This window comes from Zootoca vivipara, chromosome 5, assembly GCF_963506605.1.
Source record: "Zootoca vivipara chromosome 5, rZooViv1.1, whole genome shotgun sequence".
NCBI classification, from domain to species: domain Eukaryota; kingdom Metazoa; phylum Chordata; class Lepidosauria; order Squamata; family Lacertidae; genus Zootoca; species Zootoca vivipara.
The window spans coordinates 71,956,741-71,973,190 of NC_083280.1; the positions used below are offsets into that span (position 1 = coordinate 71,956,741).

Below are 16,450 nucleotides of genomic sequence, written 5' to 3' on the forward strand. Positions count from 1 at the left end.
GAAAACAGTATTGTTTTATCAGGGATCCCTCTTTCTCTCTAAACAAACTTTAAGTGAAACCCCTCCCACCCCAAGAAGTGAACAACCAGAGACTGGGAGGCTAATTGCAATTATTTTGTTATCTGCAAATAGAGCGAGGGGATGCACAATCCTCGGATGTAAGGTGGTATATAATTTAATAAACAAACAAATAAAATGAAAGCAATATTATACCAATGATTTTATAGCTTTTGTTAATGTACAGGGGGTAGCAAATGAATGGTCAGTTATCCATTATTGGATTCTGGCCAAACCCTACCAATCCTGTTTGTGTTACCTCATACAGCCAGGTCTGGGTATCAGGACATACAGTTGTCCAGATGCTGCAGGGTGTGTATTCAGAAAGTGTCTGTCTAGAATTGCAGGTACGGAAGAAAAGCGAGGGATCTGTAAATTCTATAGCTGTCATACAATTAATTACCTGCTGAAAACCGAGACCCTCTCCCAAAAATCTTTGTCAGAGTGGTAGGTAAGGCTGACCTGCCCCTCAAGACGTATGAAGCCAATTGGATTCTAGAACTCTCAAGAGTTGATCCTTATGGTTAACTTTCCAATGGCCTGACCAAGCTATCAGACAACAAATTGGACTCCAACACATTGGCAATGTTTGTGGGTACCAATAGTCAACAGCCTTGGCTTAACAAACCGCACAGTGCACACAACCTGATAACTCCCACTTTGATGATCCCTTCACAAGAGATGGTAAAAACCACAAAAGGGATACCATTATCTGAACCTATGATAATTGTTTATCTTTCCCTAACAAAACAAAATCACTAGCTAGCCTTAAAGCAAGGTTTGTCATTGGCTTATAAATTGTGTAGTGCTCAGGGAAAACAAACCACAATTCCAGATTCAGATATAATGTGATGTTATGCCCTTCCTGGTTTGTTTACCTGCTCATTCAAAGAAAGGGGCAAAAAGTACACAACTCTGTACACAGTACACAGGCACTCTGCTTGTGCAAAGTATCATTTGTTAAAGATAAACCAATAACCTTGGCGTATCATTATGTGTAAACATGGCCAGTGGCATGCAGGAATTATTTTCCATTTTTTTATTACTGCGTATCTCCTCGCCTTGAGACCCAGAAACAAAAGGGGAGATTTCAGCCAAATCTATTATTTGGTTTGATTGGCAAAATGGCATTTTGAAGGCTATACTGAAATCTTCCTTGCCTCTTACCAGTACAATGCCATCCTGCTAACCAGCTCAGAATTATGAGAGGGCCTATGAATCCAGGATTTCACTTAACAGAGATTAAGCCATCTATGACAGTTGGGATGGGTTTCCCCATCTATTTGGCAACCACAAGTCACTTGCATTTGGTTCAGCCTGGGACTCCAAACCTAAGCTGCATTTGAGATGTCAAACTCAGTCTTGCTTGTTTTATTTGGATCAGTTTCAATTAGTCTCATTTACAGATGCAGAGGGCATACATTGGAGTGGACCCATGAGCTACAAAACACATTTTGGATCCATGCCCATCCTAACAGATGAAAGCCAACAGGGCAATGCTGTGTTCCTTATTAGCTGGTATTACCAATGCACTGCTCAGAGAAAGCAGAATGCCAGATGGTCTCAAAGCTATACCTATTTGTACCCTGCTAAACAAACATGAAGACACAATGCCGCTCATTGACTGCTCTGCTTCCAGCTTTTTCCTTTATGGAAAAAGGCTGTTGAGTGGGCTGCCCAGCAGCTTCAGGCACATCAGAGAACCATTAATAGTAGTCAGAACTTTTACCCAGAGGGAACTAGAAGCTTTGTAGAGGAAACTAGTGGTAGATCTGGTCACATACACCTCCAGCAAGGGTTCATTTACCCAAAGACACCCTTTATGTACCAAAGCATATTTAGTTTGCCTCACACCAGGAATGCATTATGAAAACTTCTGCTGTTTTGCAGTAATCAGTAAAATGTTAAGAAAAGGCAAAGCTTGCCTCCCCCCCAGCTTCCTAACAAAAAGGTCTATCAGCTTTTTAATATTACAGGATTATTCCAAGATGCCTCCACCATTGTGGTGTAGTGGATAGAGTGTCAGACTAGAACCTGGGAGAGCAGAGTTCAAATCCCCACTGAGTCCTGAAGCTCACTGGGTGACCTTGGGCCAGTCACTCTCTCTTTGCCTAACCTAACCCCACAGGGTTGTTGTGAGGCTAAAATGGAGATTGGCAAAAGTGTGCATGCCACCTCAGGCTCCTTGGACGAAAGGTGGGATAAAAGTATTAAAATACATAAAATAAATGTGAGCACACTGTTGCTTTATAAGGTAGGACTGGGTCCCCTCTACTCACAGCTCGGGCTCTTCCTGCCTGTTCTAGCCTTAAACGGCAGTCTGTGCTTATATCCAGCTCATTGCTATATCTGTGTTTAAATGAGCAACAAATGTCCAGCAGTGATAGAATCAAAACTACCAGGCAGAACAATAATTTGGATAATCCTATCCTCACAATAATTGCATAGCTATTTTCGCAGATCAGCATCCCAAACACCCAATGTCATTTTTTTTGTCGAGGAGGAATTTTTTTTAAGTGTGTGAGAAGAGGGCAACTACAATATCAATAAATATAGAAAAGCTCTTTTTTTAACCAATAATGAATCCAGTTATTGCTTCCTTCATATGATGGCATCTGGAAGGACGGCAACATTACAGGTAATTGGAAACGTTTGGCAATATTGCAGTGGTGAAAGAGGAGAGACACGGGAAGGTTTTAGTCAGCAGATGTGACCAAAGTTTGTTGCAACTGTTGCATGGGGAAAGATCAATCAGCTGCTCAGCTTTATATATTTTTCCCTACAACAAGATGCCAGGAGGAAAATAACCAAGCAGGGCAACTTAGTGCCCCTACAGCAGCCGGTGTAGGCTGGGGATGAGGGGAGTTCCAGTCCAAAACATCCAGAACAGGTTGCAGCAGGTTGGAGAAGCTGAACTCCAGGGAGGCTCTGCTCTGCGAGGCAGAGCCATATATGCCACCTTCAGATATAAATGTAAAAATCAAATCAAAATCATGAAGGACATTTTGAGCCCAGTTCTTCCAAAGATCAGAGTTGTCTAAAAAATAAAGATATTATGTTCAATGCCATAAGTCCACAAGCACCCATGCAGCACAAAGTAAGGACAAATAATACACAACTTCTTGTTTGCTCAGGAAAACAGACTCAAATATCGAGAAAATGCTCTCTCTCTGCATGCAGCCCTTGTTCCTTGTTGCCCCCTCAAAAGACTGCTCTTTCTGCCCCTCAGCTTGGAATTACCACTAAGATGACCTCAGTGATGACACCTCTTATTCTATTTAAATGCCTCCTTAAAACCTATGTTTTCTGTGAAGCCTCTCTAGCTCAACACCCCACTTTCCCATTCCCTACTGCAACTAAGCCTCTAAACAAGCCAAAGTACACAAAGCTGAAACCAGAGGACACTGCTTCCCTATCTGCCTCCCCTTCTCTCCCCTTTCATTTCTCAGTTGTTTCTTCCATTTAAGATTTTAGGTTGTAAGCTCCTTGGGGCAGGGACCTATCCTCTTGTACCATGTGCAAGGATGGATGACACTATATAAATATACAGTCATTCCACATGTGAAACAAAACATTTTGCTAACTTGCACTTTAAAATGCTACTCATACAAGAAACAAATAAACCAGGAATAGAACCCAGTATTTATTTTAGACATTTCCTGCTTTTGCTTAGAATAGACCCGCTTGTGTTTATAGAACCTAACAATACTGGCTCTGCTTTATCTGACGCACGGAGTAATGAATTATGAACAAACAACTGTGAGCACATCCAATGGAATATATGTGAGGCTTTAAAAGATTAGACAAATTCATGGAGGACAAGACTAGAAACAGCTACTAGTTGTGATGCCTAATATTCTACTTCCACTGTCAAAGGTAATATGCCTCTGAATACCAGCTGCTGGGATCTGCAGGTAGGCAGATTGCTGTTGCACTCAGGTCCTGCTTTCAAGGCTTCCCAGACATATGGTTGGGCACTGTCAGAACAGGATGCTGGAATAGATGGGCCGCTGGCCTGATCCAGCAGGCTTGTCTTATGCTCTTATGAGAATCAACTGAATTTTAAAGCAAACGTATGCAGTTGTAGTACTCAATTAGAACTGCGCCTGCTATTATGGATGACTGTTAAGGATTCTGGATCTCGCTTACTGTTCCTGCTTTTTAACTCCCGCTGTGCAGTTGGCCTCAACAGCCTCTTTTCCAAAAGTAGATTTGGCACTTTTAGAACTTACTGAAATGACATGTGACTGTGCCACTTCATCAGCTATTATCTTGTTTATCTGATCATGTTCTGATTTCTTTGAGTGCCCTCTGTACTACCGGTAATAAATATAACTCTCCCTATCCCAGTATGCCACCATATTTGACTGTTGCATTTGACCAGGCATAGGCAAACTCGGCCCTCCAGATGTTTTGGGACTACAATTCCCATCATCCCTGACCACTGGTCCTGTTAGCTAGGGATGATGGGAGTTGTAGTCCCAAAACATCTGGAGGGCTGAGTTTGCCTATGCCTGCATTTAACCATCCAGTTCATTAAGTTACAGAAACATTGTACGTCATGTAGGGCCAACTCACACATTTAAGGCTGAGGTATTCGCTCAGGAGCATTACTACCTATTTTCTCACACGTGGAGCCATTTTTAAAGAAAACATCCAATATGGAAATCACACAAGTTAAGGGAAGTTAAAACAATGCAATTTCATCAGCTCAGATATCAAAATATGAGTTAAGCCCAAGACCAGTGATACCAGGTTATATCCCAAACTATTTCATTCAATTTGTTAAAGGAGGGAACTGTAATACACCATTCTACAAGGGCTTAACAAATTTGTCCCAGGCAGAAACTGAGTTTTTAATCCTGCCTGCTAAGTACTTAGATCAATGATTCAGATGCAGAACACAAGTTAAGTCTTATTCTAAGCAAAGGAAGCCATATTGGTCTGAGAAAAGGCTTGGTCATTATTTTAGGATGCTTCAATTGACCCTAATTAAGGTGTTCTTGACTTCACACCAAATGCTAAGCATGACTTCGCATGCGGAGAGCAAACATCAAAATGTACTTTATTGCATATTTCTATGCATCTGTTGTGCCTCTTAAAAACTGGTGAATGATACACTGCCTCTGCCATTAGCTCCTTTTGCAATAAGCCACACATCTCATATCATTGTACTTGAAGCAAATGTTACTTTTGGTGCATTTCATTAAATCTGTATACAGATATTGAATTAGTAACCCAGCAAGATGGGCAGCATGTAAATATAATAATTATTATTAATTTTACCAATAACCATTATTAGATATGCCTTTTTCTTTCTTTAACCATCTGCCTATTTTAAGTCACACAATTATATTAAGAAGCAATGCACTAGTAGTGCTTTGTGAACTGTTTATTTGATGGATAACTTTATCAACTGTTCTTGAAGGTAGGAAGGAAATGTCAGTTGTAGGGCTTAAGGTAACTATTCTATATTTTTCAAAACCTGTATGTTTAACTTTTCTGTATGATTCCGGCAACATACCATAGAAAACTCTTTCAAGGATGGGGGGGGCAGAGAGAGACATAGGTGGACCAGCTTTTAGCTATTCACATTGTAAACTCATTTGAACCACTAATTTACTGCAGCGTAAATCAGATACCATCTCTACACTTGACCTCACTTCCCTCCAATTCACTGTGTGACACCAAAACCTCTGCTTTGCTCCTTAGAATCTCCAATTCACTTAGCCCTCTTGGAGAAATTTAATCATCGTTTGAGATTATCTAGAGGGCATAAGCTAAATCCAACTCCTGGGTAGCATTCTTATATAGCATATATTAATAAATGAAGTGCTGCCTCCATGAACACCTATATCCTGTAAGCAATTGTAGAATGATACCTTCCCCTAGTTTCATGATGATCCCGTTCCTAGTTACATTGTCTTTCTGTTCCGACAGCTTGTTCTCATCTCTTCCATACCTGCCACTACTCAAAAGGTGTGATATTGTTAATATTCCTTTCACATTAAGAGGAATCTCCAATCCTCACACATCTATTAGCCACTGCCAACACGCTGATTTAATTCTAAACTTGCCAAGGGCTAGTCAGTACGATGGATAGTATTTTCTTTCCAAAACAAAATTCCGCTTCAATCCTCCAACCTCTTGAGTTCCCTCTCTGTCTGCTCCACCTTCTTGCTTCTATGTTCTCCAATGCAACATAGGACTTTCACAGACACAAGTGTTATGGCCCAATGAGCACCATTAGCTCAGGGCCGGCGCCTCCATTTAGGCGAACTAGGCCATCGCCTAGAGCGCAGAAATGGAGGGGGCGCTGGCCAGCCTGCCCGCCCGCAGCAACTGCCGCCGGTGCAGGCAGGTCGCTGCAGGAGCCGTACGATCAGACCGCCTTGCGCTCTCGCTCGCTCCCCCGCTGCCGCTTCTCCTCCCTCCGCCCACCCCCGCCTCGCTCCGGCAGCAGCGCACAGCCTCCTCCCGCCGCGAGGGCCGCCCCCTCCGCAAAGAAGGGAGGCGCCGCGCGTTCGCAGGCCGAGACGCCAACGGAGAAAGAGGCCCGCGCTCCTATCCGGAGACAGCAGCAAAGCCTCTCTCTGCCTGTGCAGTGCACCCCGGGGAGCTGCCCAAGGCCGGGCATCTTCCCTTGGTTGAAGATGGAGCGATTTAGGAAATTGTGTGTGTGTGTGTGCTGGCTTAGTCCCAGCTCTTATAAAAGGGTGAACTCCTTACTTAGAGTCTCTTCCCTGAGCTTCGACTAGACGGGACCTTCCCCCACGTCAGAGAATGCCCGCAAAGTCCAGGCGGCCGTGTATTGGGACCTGCAATCGGTTTTGCGGATGCATGTAGCAGCACAACGGGGTTTATCGATCCAGCCCGGATCGTATTGCGGTTGTTGGGGGACTTGGTTCGCTTATTCCATTTATAGACCACCAAGGAGCTCAAGGTGGTGTAGCGCATGCTCCTCCTGGCTCGCTCTTGCTCTCTTTAAAGAGGCGCGCTTTAATGAGCAGCCTCAGCAAACCTTCGCTACCACTACGCGCGAGACCAGAAGGAAAAGGGGCGTCAGGGAAGAGAATGTGTGGAGGCGCTCAGGTCACGTTGTTGGGTCTCAATCTTTAAAGCTAGCAGTCCGCGAGCAGCTGAGCTATGGAAGCGGCCGAAAGTGCGCTCGAGTACTGCGGAGAGGCATCCTAAGCTGCTGTATTCCCTGCCTTCATTGCAATGTGCTCGGCCGAACTGTCCGAAGCAGCTGGAGCAAAAACTTTCAGGGGAGGCGAGTATTTGAGTAACGTCCATCGCGTCAAATGGCGGGCAGGTGTTCTGTGCCGCTTGATTTGAAGCCACGTAGGGCTTGTAGGCGGGACCCGGGTGGCGCTGTGGGTTAAACCACAGAGTCTAGGGCAGAAGGTCGGCAGTTTGAATCCCTGCAATGGGGTGAGCTCCCGTTGCTTGGTCCCAGCTCCTGCCCACCTAGCAGTTCAAAAGCACATCAAAGTGCAAGTAGATAAATAGGGACCGCTCCGGCGGGAAGGTAAACGGAGTTTCCGTGCGCTGCTCTGGTTTGCCAGAAGCAGCTTTGTCATGCTGGCCACATGACCCGGAAGCTGTCTGCTGACAAACGCCAGCTCCCTCGGCCTATAGAGTGAGATGAGCAACCCCAGAGTCGGACACGACTGGACCTGATGGTCAGGGGTCCCTTTAGGGCTTGTAGGCACCGTGTAACACGGAACTGTCTGTTGCTCCAGGGTCTTTCACAGCCCTATCTGGAGATGCCTGTGATTGAACCTTCTTGCAGTGCATGTGTCCTGCTACCACTGAGAAGAAACCCCTTTCCTCTGTGTGTGTGTGTGTGTGTGTAATCGGCTACCTACAACAATTGCCTTCCAATTCCAAAACTCGCACCCTCAACCCAAGTTTCACACTCCCAAACAGAGTTTGAACAGTGGATCCTGGTTGCGCACAACATGCTAAATGCATGACTTCAGTGAAAGTTGCACCCATTAATTGCCACATAACTTGTGAGAACTCAGGCTGCAATCCAGACCTCCCTCCACCAGCATGGCTTTTTAAAAGTGGTTTTTTAAAAAAAAAATACCTAAAAACCCCACCCTGAATCAGGGTACACCTAATAATCAGCACAGATAATTAACATGACTAGTGACATATTATGACCACCTCTAAAATAACAGAAATAGAACAACATGTCTGTGAGATAGATAATACAATATGTAGTTTGAAAGCCAGAGTTTCCTTTTTTAAAAAAGTTAAGATGCCCTACAATATGTGTGCACAACAGAAACATCCACCCACATATATCCCATTGAATAACATTTTAAAAATCCCCACTAATGAATTGCACTGAATCAATCCAGAGGAAGTTAGGTCTATCTTCCTTCCCACCTAAATCCCAGTGGTATTAAAGAATTTGAGAACTATAAGCTAAAATTGATAAGATTTATATGAGAGTTCAGTATGCCCAACTTTCTGCAGACTGAATGCGAAGTCAATCTGTCTTTGTCTATGTTAATCAGTCCAGATAAATACTCAGGCAGCATAATCCTATACATGTTTTCTCAGAAGTATGTCCCTCGGAGTTTAAAGTGATTTACTCCCTCATGACCATGCTGGAGATTGCAGCCTTAAAAGTTTAAAATGCTTAATGACTACTATCTCTAGTCCTCTTTGAACAACTATACAGGATTATATGCATCCCAACTCCTCACCATATCCAGACCATGACTGCCTAAGTGGATGAAAAGGAAAGCTAGGTATTATGACAGTAAACCCCAAGAAAGTGTGCAAAGGATTGGACTGTTAAGTATGTCTGGCAAAAAAAGCACAGTCTGAAAGAATACACTATATAACAAAATACTAGTGGGTAACACAGACATTTAAAACCTATTATTAAATACACGCAAGGGCTTATGGATTTCCAAACAGTGTTAGAAACTGATATGAAAGCTAAGAGCTAAATATCACCTTGAACCTAGGTTATGGGTGCCGCAATGGAGTGTCTAGGCACATCTTTTTTAAAAAACAACAACTAGAATACAAAGTTGAAAATGAACGAACTGCAACTAAAATATTATGTTTATTATTCACATGGTGTAGTCCTTTCCCTGCCCACCCCCTAATATTCTTAAGAATATTCTCTTCTCCAGCCTTCAGAGAGTAGCTGGAAATGGGGAGGCAGAAAAAGGTCCTCCTTCCCTTCCACTTTGCAGTTTTAATCTGAAATCTTAGGTGCAAGACTGTCCCCAGAGCTCAGAAGCTGCTTGCACTAATGAAATTCCATCGCAAAATGCACCTAGAGCAATGGGAGTTTCGAACACTGTTTCCAAATGAGAGGGGGGGAACAGAAGGCATGCTATGACACCAGATTAGAGCAGGAAATGTCTTATGTGCTGTGTTCTTATCTCAAAACAGTAAGGAAACAAAATTAAATTATCTTCATTTAAATCTGGTGGCAGGTAGGGCAACAAAAATGTCACATAGAGCTGAGAAGCCAAGGTACATGGAGGAGGGGAACAGAATATTAGGAGTAATTGCAACACACAGTAACACGCCCTCAAAGAAGAAGAATCTAACGACATGAAATATAAAGAACCCAGTGCTACTTGGTCTGATTTAAGCTTGCTCTATAATTAACAGATCCAAATCAAACTATCGGTATTTAGATTTGCCAATGTAGCACCCTCTCAGTGTTGCTGAACTGCAAATTTCCCTGACCACTGACCATGCTGGCTGGGACTGATGGAAGTTGCTCTCCAAAACAACAGGAGGGCACCACATTCATTGATCTAAATTTAATGCCACTGTTAAATCTTCCTACCCATTTAAGGAAAGAACAATACAATAAGCAATCAGCTTCTGGAAAGCATTAATGATCAACACAGTGGAACAGAAGCCCTGGGAGGGCCAACTGGTGGCCCATAGGCTGCAGCAGAACTCCATCCTGCCATTTTGCAGACCTCAACCCAGGTTGGAGACAAGTGCCTACCTGAATCCCTGTCACCTAACATGGGATGCTCATCATGTTGGAAGTGATGCGCACAACATAGTGCTTTCAACTTGGCAAGTGTCCACAAAAAGCAATAAATGTGCTCCAGGGGTCTTGGGTCCTCTAATTTTGCACTGGGTGCCTGCCAGGTTAGAGGCAGCATCAGCAACTAACTGGGTGCAATTTCTAATCCAGCAAGTGCCCCGAGGGCCTCCACAATGACACCTGTGAAGTCTAGATTGCACCCTTTTAGCAAAGTCAGCTAAGTGCCACTACCGGTATTCTCAATGTAGTAAAACTGAGACAATCCACTAGGAAGCATTTATTTATTTATTTGCTGTTAAGGCTGCCTTCCCACAGCAGTTGAAAATAAAAACATAAATAAATGATGCTAGAAATGAATGAGAGCCACAGAAGAGTACAATAAATGAATGTGCAAAAGAACGTCCCAGTAGACTATGCTCAATAGATTGATTGGTTGGCTCCATTGCAAAAATAAAATAAAAATAAAATACAATTGCTTCTTACATATTGAAACCAGTATCCAAAAAGCAACTTGTTTACTTGAATTTACAACCCACTGATTCTGATGGAACTGATGCTCAAATCAGACTGCAGCCAAAAATTTTTGGTTGTCAATTAAAAATGCCAACAAAATAATTATTTAATTTGCAAGCACACAGCATTATAAACATGACATTATCTCTAATGACATAGAAATCAACCATATAACCATATATTTCAGATCCAAATTAAAAAAAGACAAAATGCTCACACTTGGAAGATAATATGTTAAGTGCAGTGCAAATAAAATTATGAATTTTTTTTCAAATGCAAGTGTGTCCACACACACATTTCAAGTATACTTTAGCATCTTAAACACAAATCCAACTATAGCACATTCAAGTAAATAGCACAATCCCATGCACATTTGCTCAGGAACAAACCCCACTAGGTTCACTGGGCGCTCCTAGATAAGTGTGCAAAGGATTGCAGCCTAGCCAATCAAAGTGGAGATTTTAAGGATACTTAATTTTCTCCTAAAATCTACTTTAAGTGTCTATAGGTTTTTTATTTTTATAAAATAATTATCTTTAAACACAACTGCTGTGTTTAAGGACCTTATGTCTAGTTTCTAAATAAACTGAAAGCTATCACACACAGCAAAATACCGTACATGTTAACTATTACTACACTCATACCAAGTATTCTTACCACAAAATAACAACATCCACAGACCTTCCAGCCTAGTCACAGGAGCTAACGCATGGTGTACCAGCGAGTTAGTAAGTTTGCCAGGGCTTCAGTCACACTACAGAACATGCCGCTATGTCAGAGTTGGAGGCAAACACCCCAGTACAAATATGGCAACATAAACGCGCAATACATTTTCATTTTCGAATCCTGAGACTAAACACATCCGCCATGATCCAGAATTCTGGAAAGCTCCAATGACATTCAGCACTCTGCTTGTGTGGGAGGGGCCCTAATTCTCTACTATGGGATGGGGATTCCCCATCGTAAACAGGGATTTCCTCTGCACGTGTACAGGAATTCCCTGACTCACTGAAGAGAACAGGGTTGCCATTTATATATGCACAAGAAACACTGAATATGCACTAGGGTTTTTTCCCTCCCAATTTTTGCTTCAGCAGCTCCACGCCACACCAAAACACTTATGGAACGCCGCCCGATTTAAAAACCATTTTCAGAGCAACACACGCTTATTGAAGAAAATGCATACCTGTAGTACTTTTTAAATTACCAATTGCAGGCCATATTTACCTGAATGTGTCAATTTTACAAAACAAGAAGCAATTCATTGGGGGAGGGAGAGAAATGCAAGAACCAACATTTAATACTCAGATATTATCATTCCACGGTTAACATACACAGAGCCTGATATCTTTATGAAGACAGCCCTCCTCTAAGAACCAAAGTGTCACTTTCAGCACAATTTCTAAACACATTTACTCATAAATAACTCTTATTGAATTCAGTAGGACCGACTCCATCATAATAAGCGTATCAAGGATGACATAAGTCATTTTCAGTGCATCACGAGTAGTTTAAAATTCTATCCTGCAACTCTGTGCACAAAGAGTTAAATCTCTACAAAACACACTTCATCATACTGAGGGAAAGACAAAAATGTTATGAGCTTTTAATATTCACCATAAATATGAAAATCAGACTAATACTGTACTTTCTTGAATTTCTACTCTTCTACCGCCTATTTCACGGCCAAAAAAAGTGTGTAAGACAGGTTGGGGTATGTTTTTCTGTAATTATTATTAATAAATCAAATGATCCGTTATTACCTTTTGAACTCTTTGCTTTCTCCTCTGAGGCCTTTTGTTTTCAGTTAGCACCTAAAGAAAGACATCAAATTGCAAAGTAAGCCTTTGTGAAAGCAAATATTTATTTTTAAGCATCCCCCCCCCTGTAACATTAGAAGACTTTAAAGCAGAACCATACGGGCTTTTCTCTCTCTCCGCTGCAGAACTTAAGAAGGAACTGATGAGTAGACTTTAGGCGTTGAAGTCTCCGGAATCAAAACAAAAAGAAAACGGGGGGAAAGAGGGTTAGCGAGGAAGGAGGGGGAAAAATAGTAGTAACCTTCCCCCCCTTCAGAGTCGGGTTTAATTAGGCTCTGCATTCTTCACAGCAAAACCCACAAGGTAGCCATCTTGCTTCCTTCTGCTGAAGAACCTTCCACAGTACAGCACTACTTCACGCTGCTTTTTGAGTATTATTATCATGGTGTTTTTAAAAAGGAACAGCGGCGGCGGCGGCAGCAAAAAGCAGCACAGCAAGCCCTGCCTGCCAACACTGGGGACGTGCTGGGCATGCCTCTCGAATATTATTACACACACACACACACACACAAAAAAAAACCCCCACAAAAAAATCAACCACCAGGCTCCAGAAAAGGACCGGCCAATAGCAAAGCGAGGCCAGGAGCTTCCAAAGCGCTTCTTCCCTTGCCTAGCCCTTCCCAAACAAAGGGTCTCCTATGAGGGGTTTTTACTCCGAGCAAGAGGACACAAGGGGCGGGCGCAAGCTGCGACATGGACTCCCTGCGACCGTGGATCCGGCCGAGGGGTGGGGTGGGGTGGAAATAGGGGGTTGAAAAGCTGGAGGCAAGCGGGGGGGGGCAAGGCGGAAGCGAGGTGTAATATTTATTTATACTGTATATATATTTTTAATGACTGGAAAAGCAAAGCCACCAAACGTCCGTTCGCCCCCCCCCCCAACTCCTGGTCTGCCTGACTGATTGGTTTAAAGCTGAACGCGAAAGAGAAGACAGAGGAGCGATCCAGAGCAAGGGAGGAGGAGGAGGGATCAATTGAGCCCCGGGGGGGAGGGGAGAGCCTGCGGACGCTGCGCACATACGCACTCACCAAGAAGGTATTGTGCATTTTGACTTTATAAGGCGAGGGCTACATATTAATGCTATTTTGTGGGTTTTTTTGGTCAAGAGGGAGGTTATGCGAGGACACCGACTCCGAGGCGGCTAATGCCTCGACAACCCCCCTTGGCCACGCCTCGGCGGCAATTAATAGCTAATGATAAGGAAAGCGGAGAGAGACGAGGCTCTGGCTGTCATCTTCACTGAGAGAGAATATTGCTTCCTCTTGTATGCTCAGAAAGGTGCGAATTTCTTTATCGCTTGTCTTGTCTAATTTTCTCTTTTAAAGAATACCAAAAGACTGGGGAGGGGGGCATGGTCATGGCACCATTCTGGCAGGGGTCTCCATTTTCTACCTACTGATATGTGTGTGTGTGTGCGTATATATATATTTATATATATACAGTATATTTAAACATTCATATATATATGAATGGGAAAAAAACTTGAATTGTGCTATAGTATATCACACACACAATAGATAGATATCTATCAGTCTTTATTCACAACAGTAATCAGATTAAAGGATGGAGTAAGCTGTCTGCAAAAAAAAAAGCCCACCAACCTAGAGCTTGTAATCGAGTTACTGTTGAGCAAATATTTCACATTAAATGAAAACTACACAGAGAGGGGGTGAGGAAGCAGTTTAACCAGCTCAAATGGCTTCGGGAGTTAAAGTGAAATGCCACCTCCACTTTTACCTCCATTCAATCTTTTCTGTTCTGGAAATGCCACCTGTCATCTGATGGTACTGCTGCCCTGGAGTGACTAATCATGAGAGTCAAGGGGCTTTAGATTGTATCCCAGATAAGCTTATTCTCCAGAGGTTCATCAATGTGAAGATCAGTTAAGGCAGACATGCTGCCCTCCATTACCAGCCCTCCTATGCAATGCTCAGCCTCAAGGGATTGCAGGGTGTGTGTGGGGGCGCTTCATGTGAGAAATAATGAGGCTCTGTAGGCTGGGCCAGTTGGCTCACTGTGAGCAGGCTGCACACCTGACCATGCCCTCTCTGAATCCCCTCTGAATTTGCAAAGGTCCCATGACAGATACACAGTGGGTTTTTTGAACAGATGACTTGTAGTCGACCAAGTTCCTTGAAGGCAAAAAGAGTTTAAAAACCATCAATGTAAGCAAAACCCTTTCTTGTATGGCTCATATAGCACAGTGACTAGGAGACTACAAATCAGCTAGTTTTACCTCCACAGGAAACTCACTAGGGTACACACCATAGCTTTAAAGTACATTGCTTCCCCCACAGAATCCTGGGAAAGGTAGCTATTTTAACAAATGACAGTTCCCAGGATTCTTTGGGGGAAGTCATGTGCTTTACTGGTAAATGTATGGTGTGTACACAGGCTAAGTGGCCTTCCACACAAGCCTCTCCCAGCAGTCTCATGCATCTACAACATGGACAATAATAATAGTGATGTACCTGTAAAACAAGTGTGGTGAACCTGTGGCTCCAACTCCCATCAACCAGCATCTTCAGTGGTCAGGGATGGTGGACGTTACAGCCTGTGGCTCTCCAGATGTCATTGGGCTACAAGGATCAGCTAAATGATGTGTGTGGAGTGCTCAAAACACTTGAAAGTACAATGGAGAATACTGGTATAAAAGTACTATAGAACTTTCCCAGCTACTTTATGAACACATATCATCTAGCTCACTCAGTTCACAACAAATATCCATGTATTTATATTCTTCTTGTCCTAGATGCTTCAGGGCATGCTAAACTCACACTGGCTTTTCCAAGCCTAGGCAGAGTACTCTTAGCAGCAAACACACACTGGCTACCAACTCTAATTTAAAAAAATTCCTTCAGTAGCACCTTAAAGACCAACTAAGTTTTTATTTTGGTATGAGCTTTCGTGTGGTATGAGCTTTTCGTGTTTAGTTGGTCTTTAAGGTGCTACTGAAGGAATTTTTTAAAATTTTGCTTTGACTCAGACCAACACGGCTACCCACCTGTAACTCTAATTTAGTCATTCATTCATTGCATTTGTATCCCACTTTGTCAGCAAGGGGCCTAAGGTGGTGTACGTGGTTCTCCCTCATCTCACTTAATCCCCACAACACCCCTGTGTGGTAAATTCAGCTGAGAGGCAATTACTAGTTCAATGTCACCCAGTGAGCTTCATGACCAAGTGTTTCTCAAACTTGGGTCTCCAGCTGCTGTTGGATTACAACTCCCATCATCCTTAGCTCATAGGACCAGTGGTCAGAGATGATGGCAGTTGTAGTCCAACAAGTCTGAGAAGCACTGCTCTAACCAGTATGATTACAAGAGCGAAAGGAAAGCGTCTGCCATTTCCCATTCTTCAAGAATGAGTGATGACTTTCATCCCACCTAAAAACAAAGATGTCACTTGTAGCATACAAGAAGTTTATTTACCCCTAGATGCAAAGTGACTGCATCAACAGTCCAATGTGGTAAAATACTGGTAAAATATCAATTTCATATACTTTCAATGTAGGCTTCTGGAGTAAGAATTGTAATTGCAATACAGTGGTACCTCTTGTTGCGAACAGGATCCGTTCCAGAGGCCCATTCGCAACATGAAAAGGCCGCATCCTGAAGCGCCGCATCTGCGCACGCGCGTGACGCAATACAACACTTTTGTGCATGCGCAAAGCATGATTTAGTGCTTCTGCGCATAGGTTACGAATGCGCCAAACCCGGAAGTAACCCGTTCCGGGACTTCCAGGTTCGGCGTGTCCGTAACCTGAAAAGACGCAACCCGCAGCGGACTTATCATGAAGTATGACTGTAGTAGATGACTGCAAGTCAGTAAGAACACATGAACTTTTGTACATGATGCAAGATTATCTTGCTCTTGGGAGAAGAGAAGTAGCAGGTGTCTTAAACCCAGACTGTTTCTGCATCTGGGATGGGAATTAGTGCATATTGGGAGTTACTTAAACTTCCCCCCGCCCCGCCCCCCAGAGAGCTACTTCACAAGCTATGTTTTTCTTAAAAA

General features: G+C 43.1%; 1 protein-coding gene across 1 annotated transcript in view; it reads right to left on the reverse strand.

Moving 5' to 3' along the window:
* The window catches only part of TET1 (tet methylcytosine dioxygenase 1), a 79,792-nt gene that overhangs the window by 43,729 nt on the left and 19,613 nt on the right, over positions 1-16,450 (reverse strand). The window contains exon 4 of the mRNA XM_060274942.1: positions 12,379-12,429. Coding sequence (XP_060130925.1) covers positions 12,379-12,429 — 51 coding nt within the window. The remainder of the gene's footprint in view (positions 1-12,378; positions 12,430-16,450) is intronic.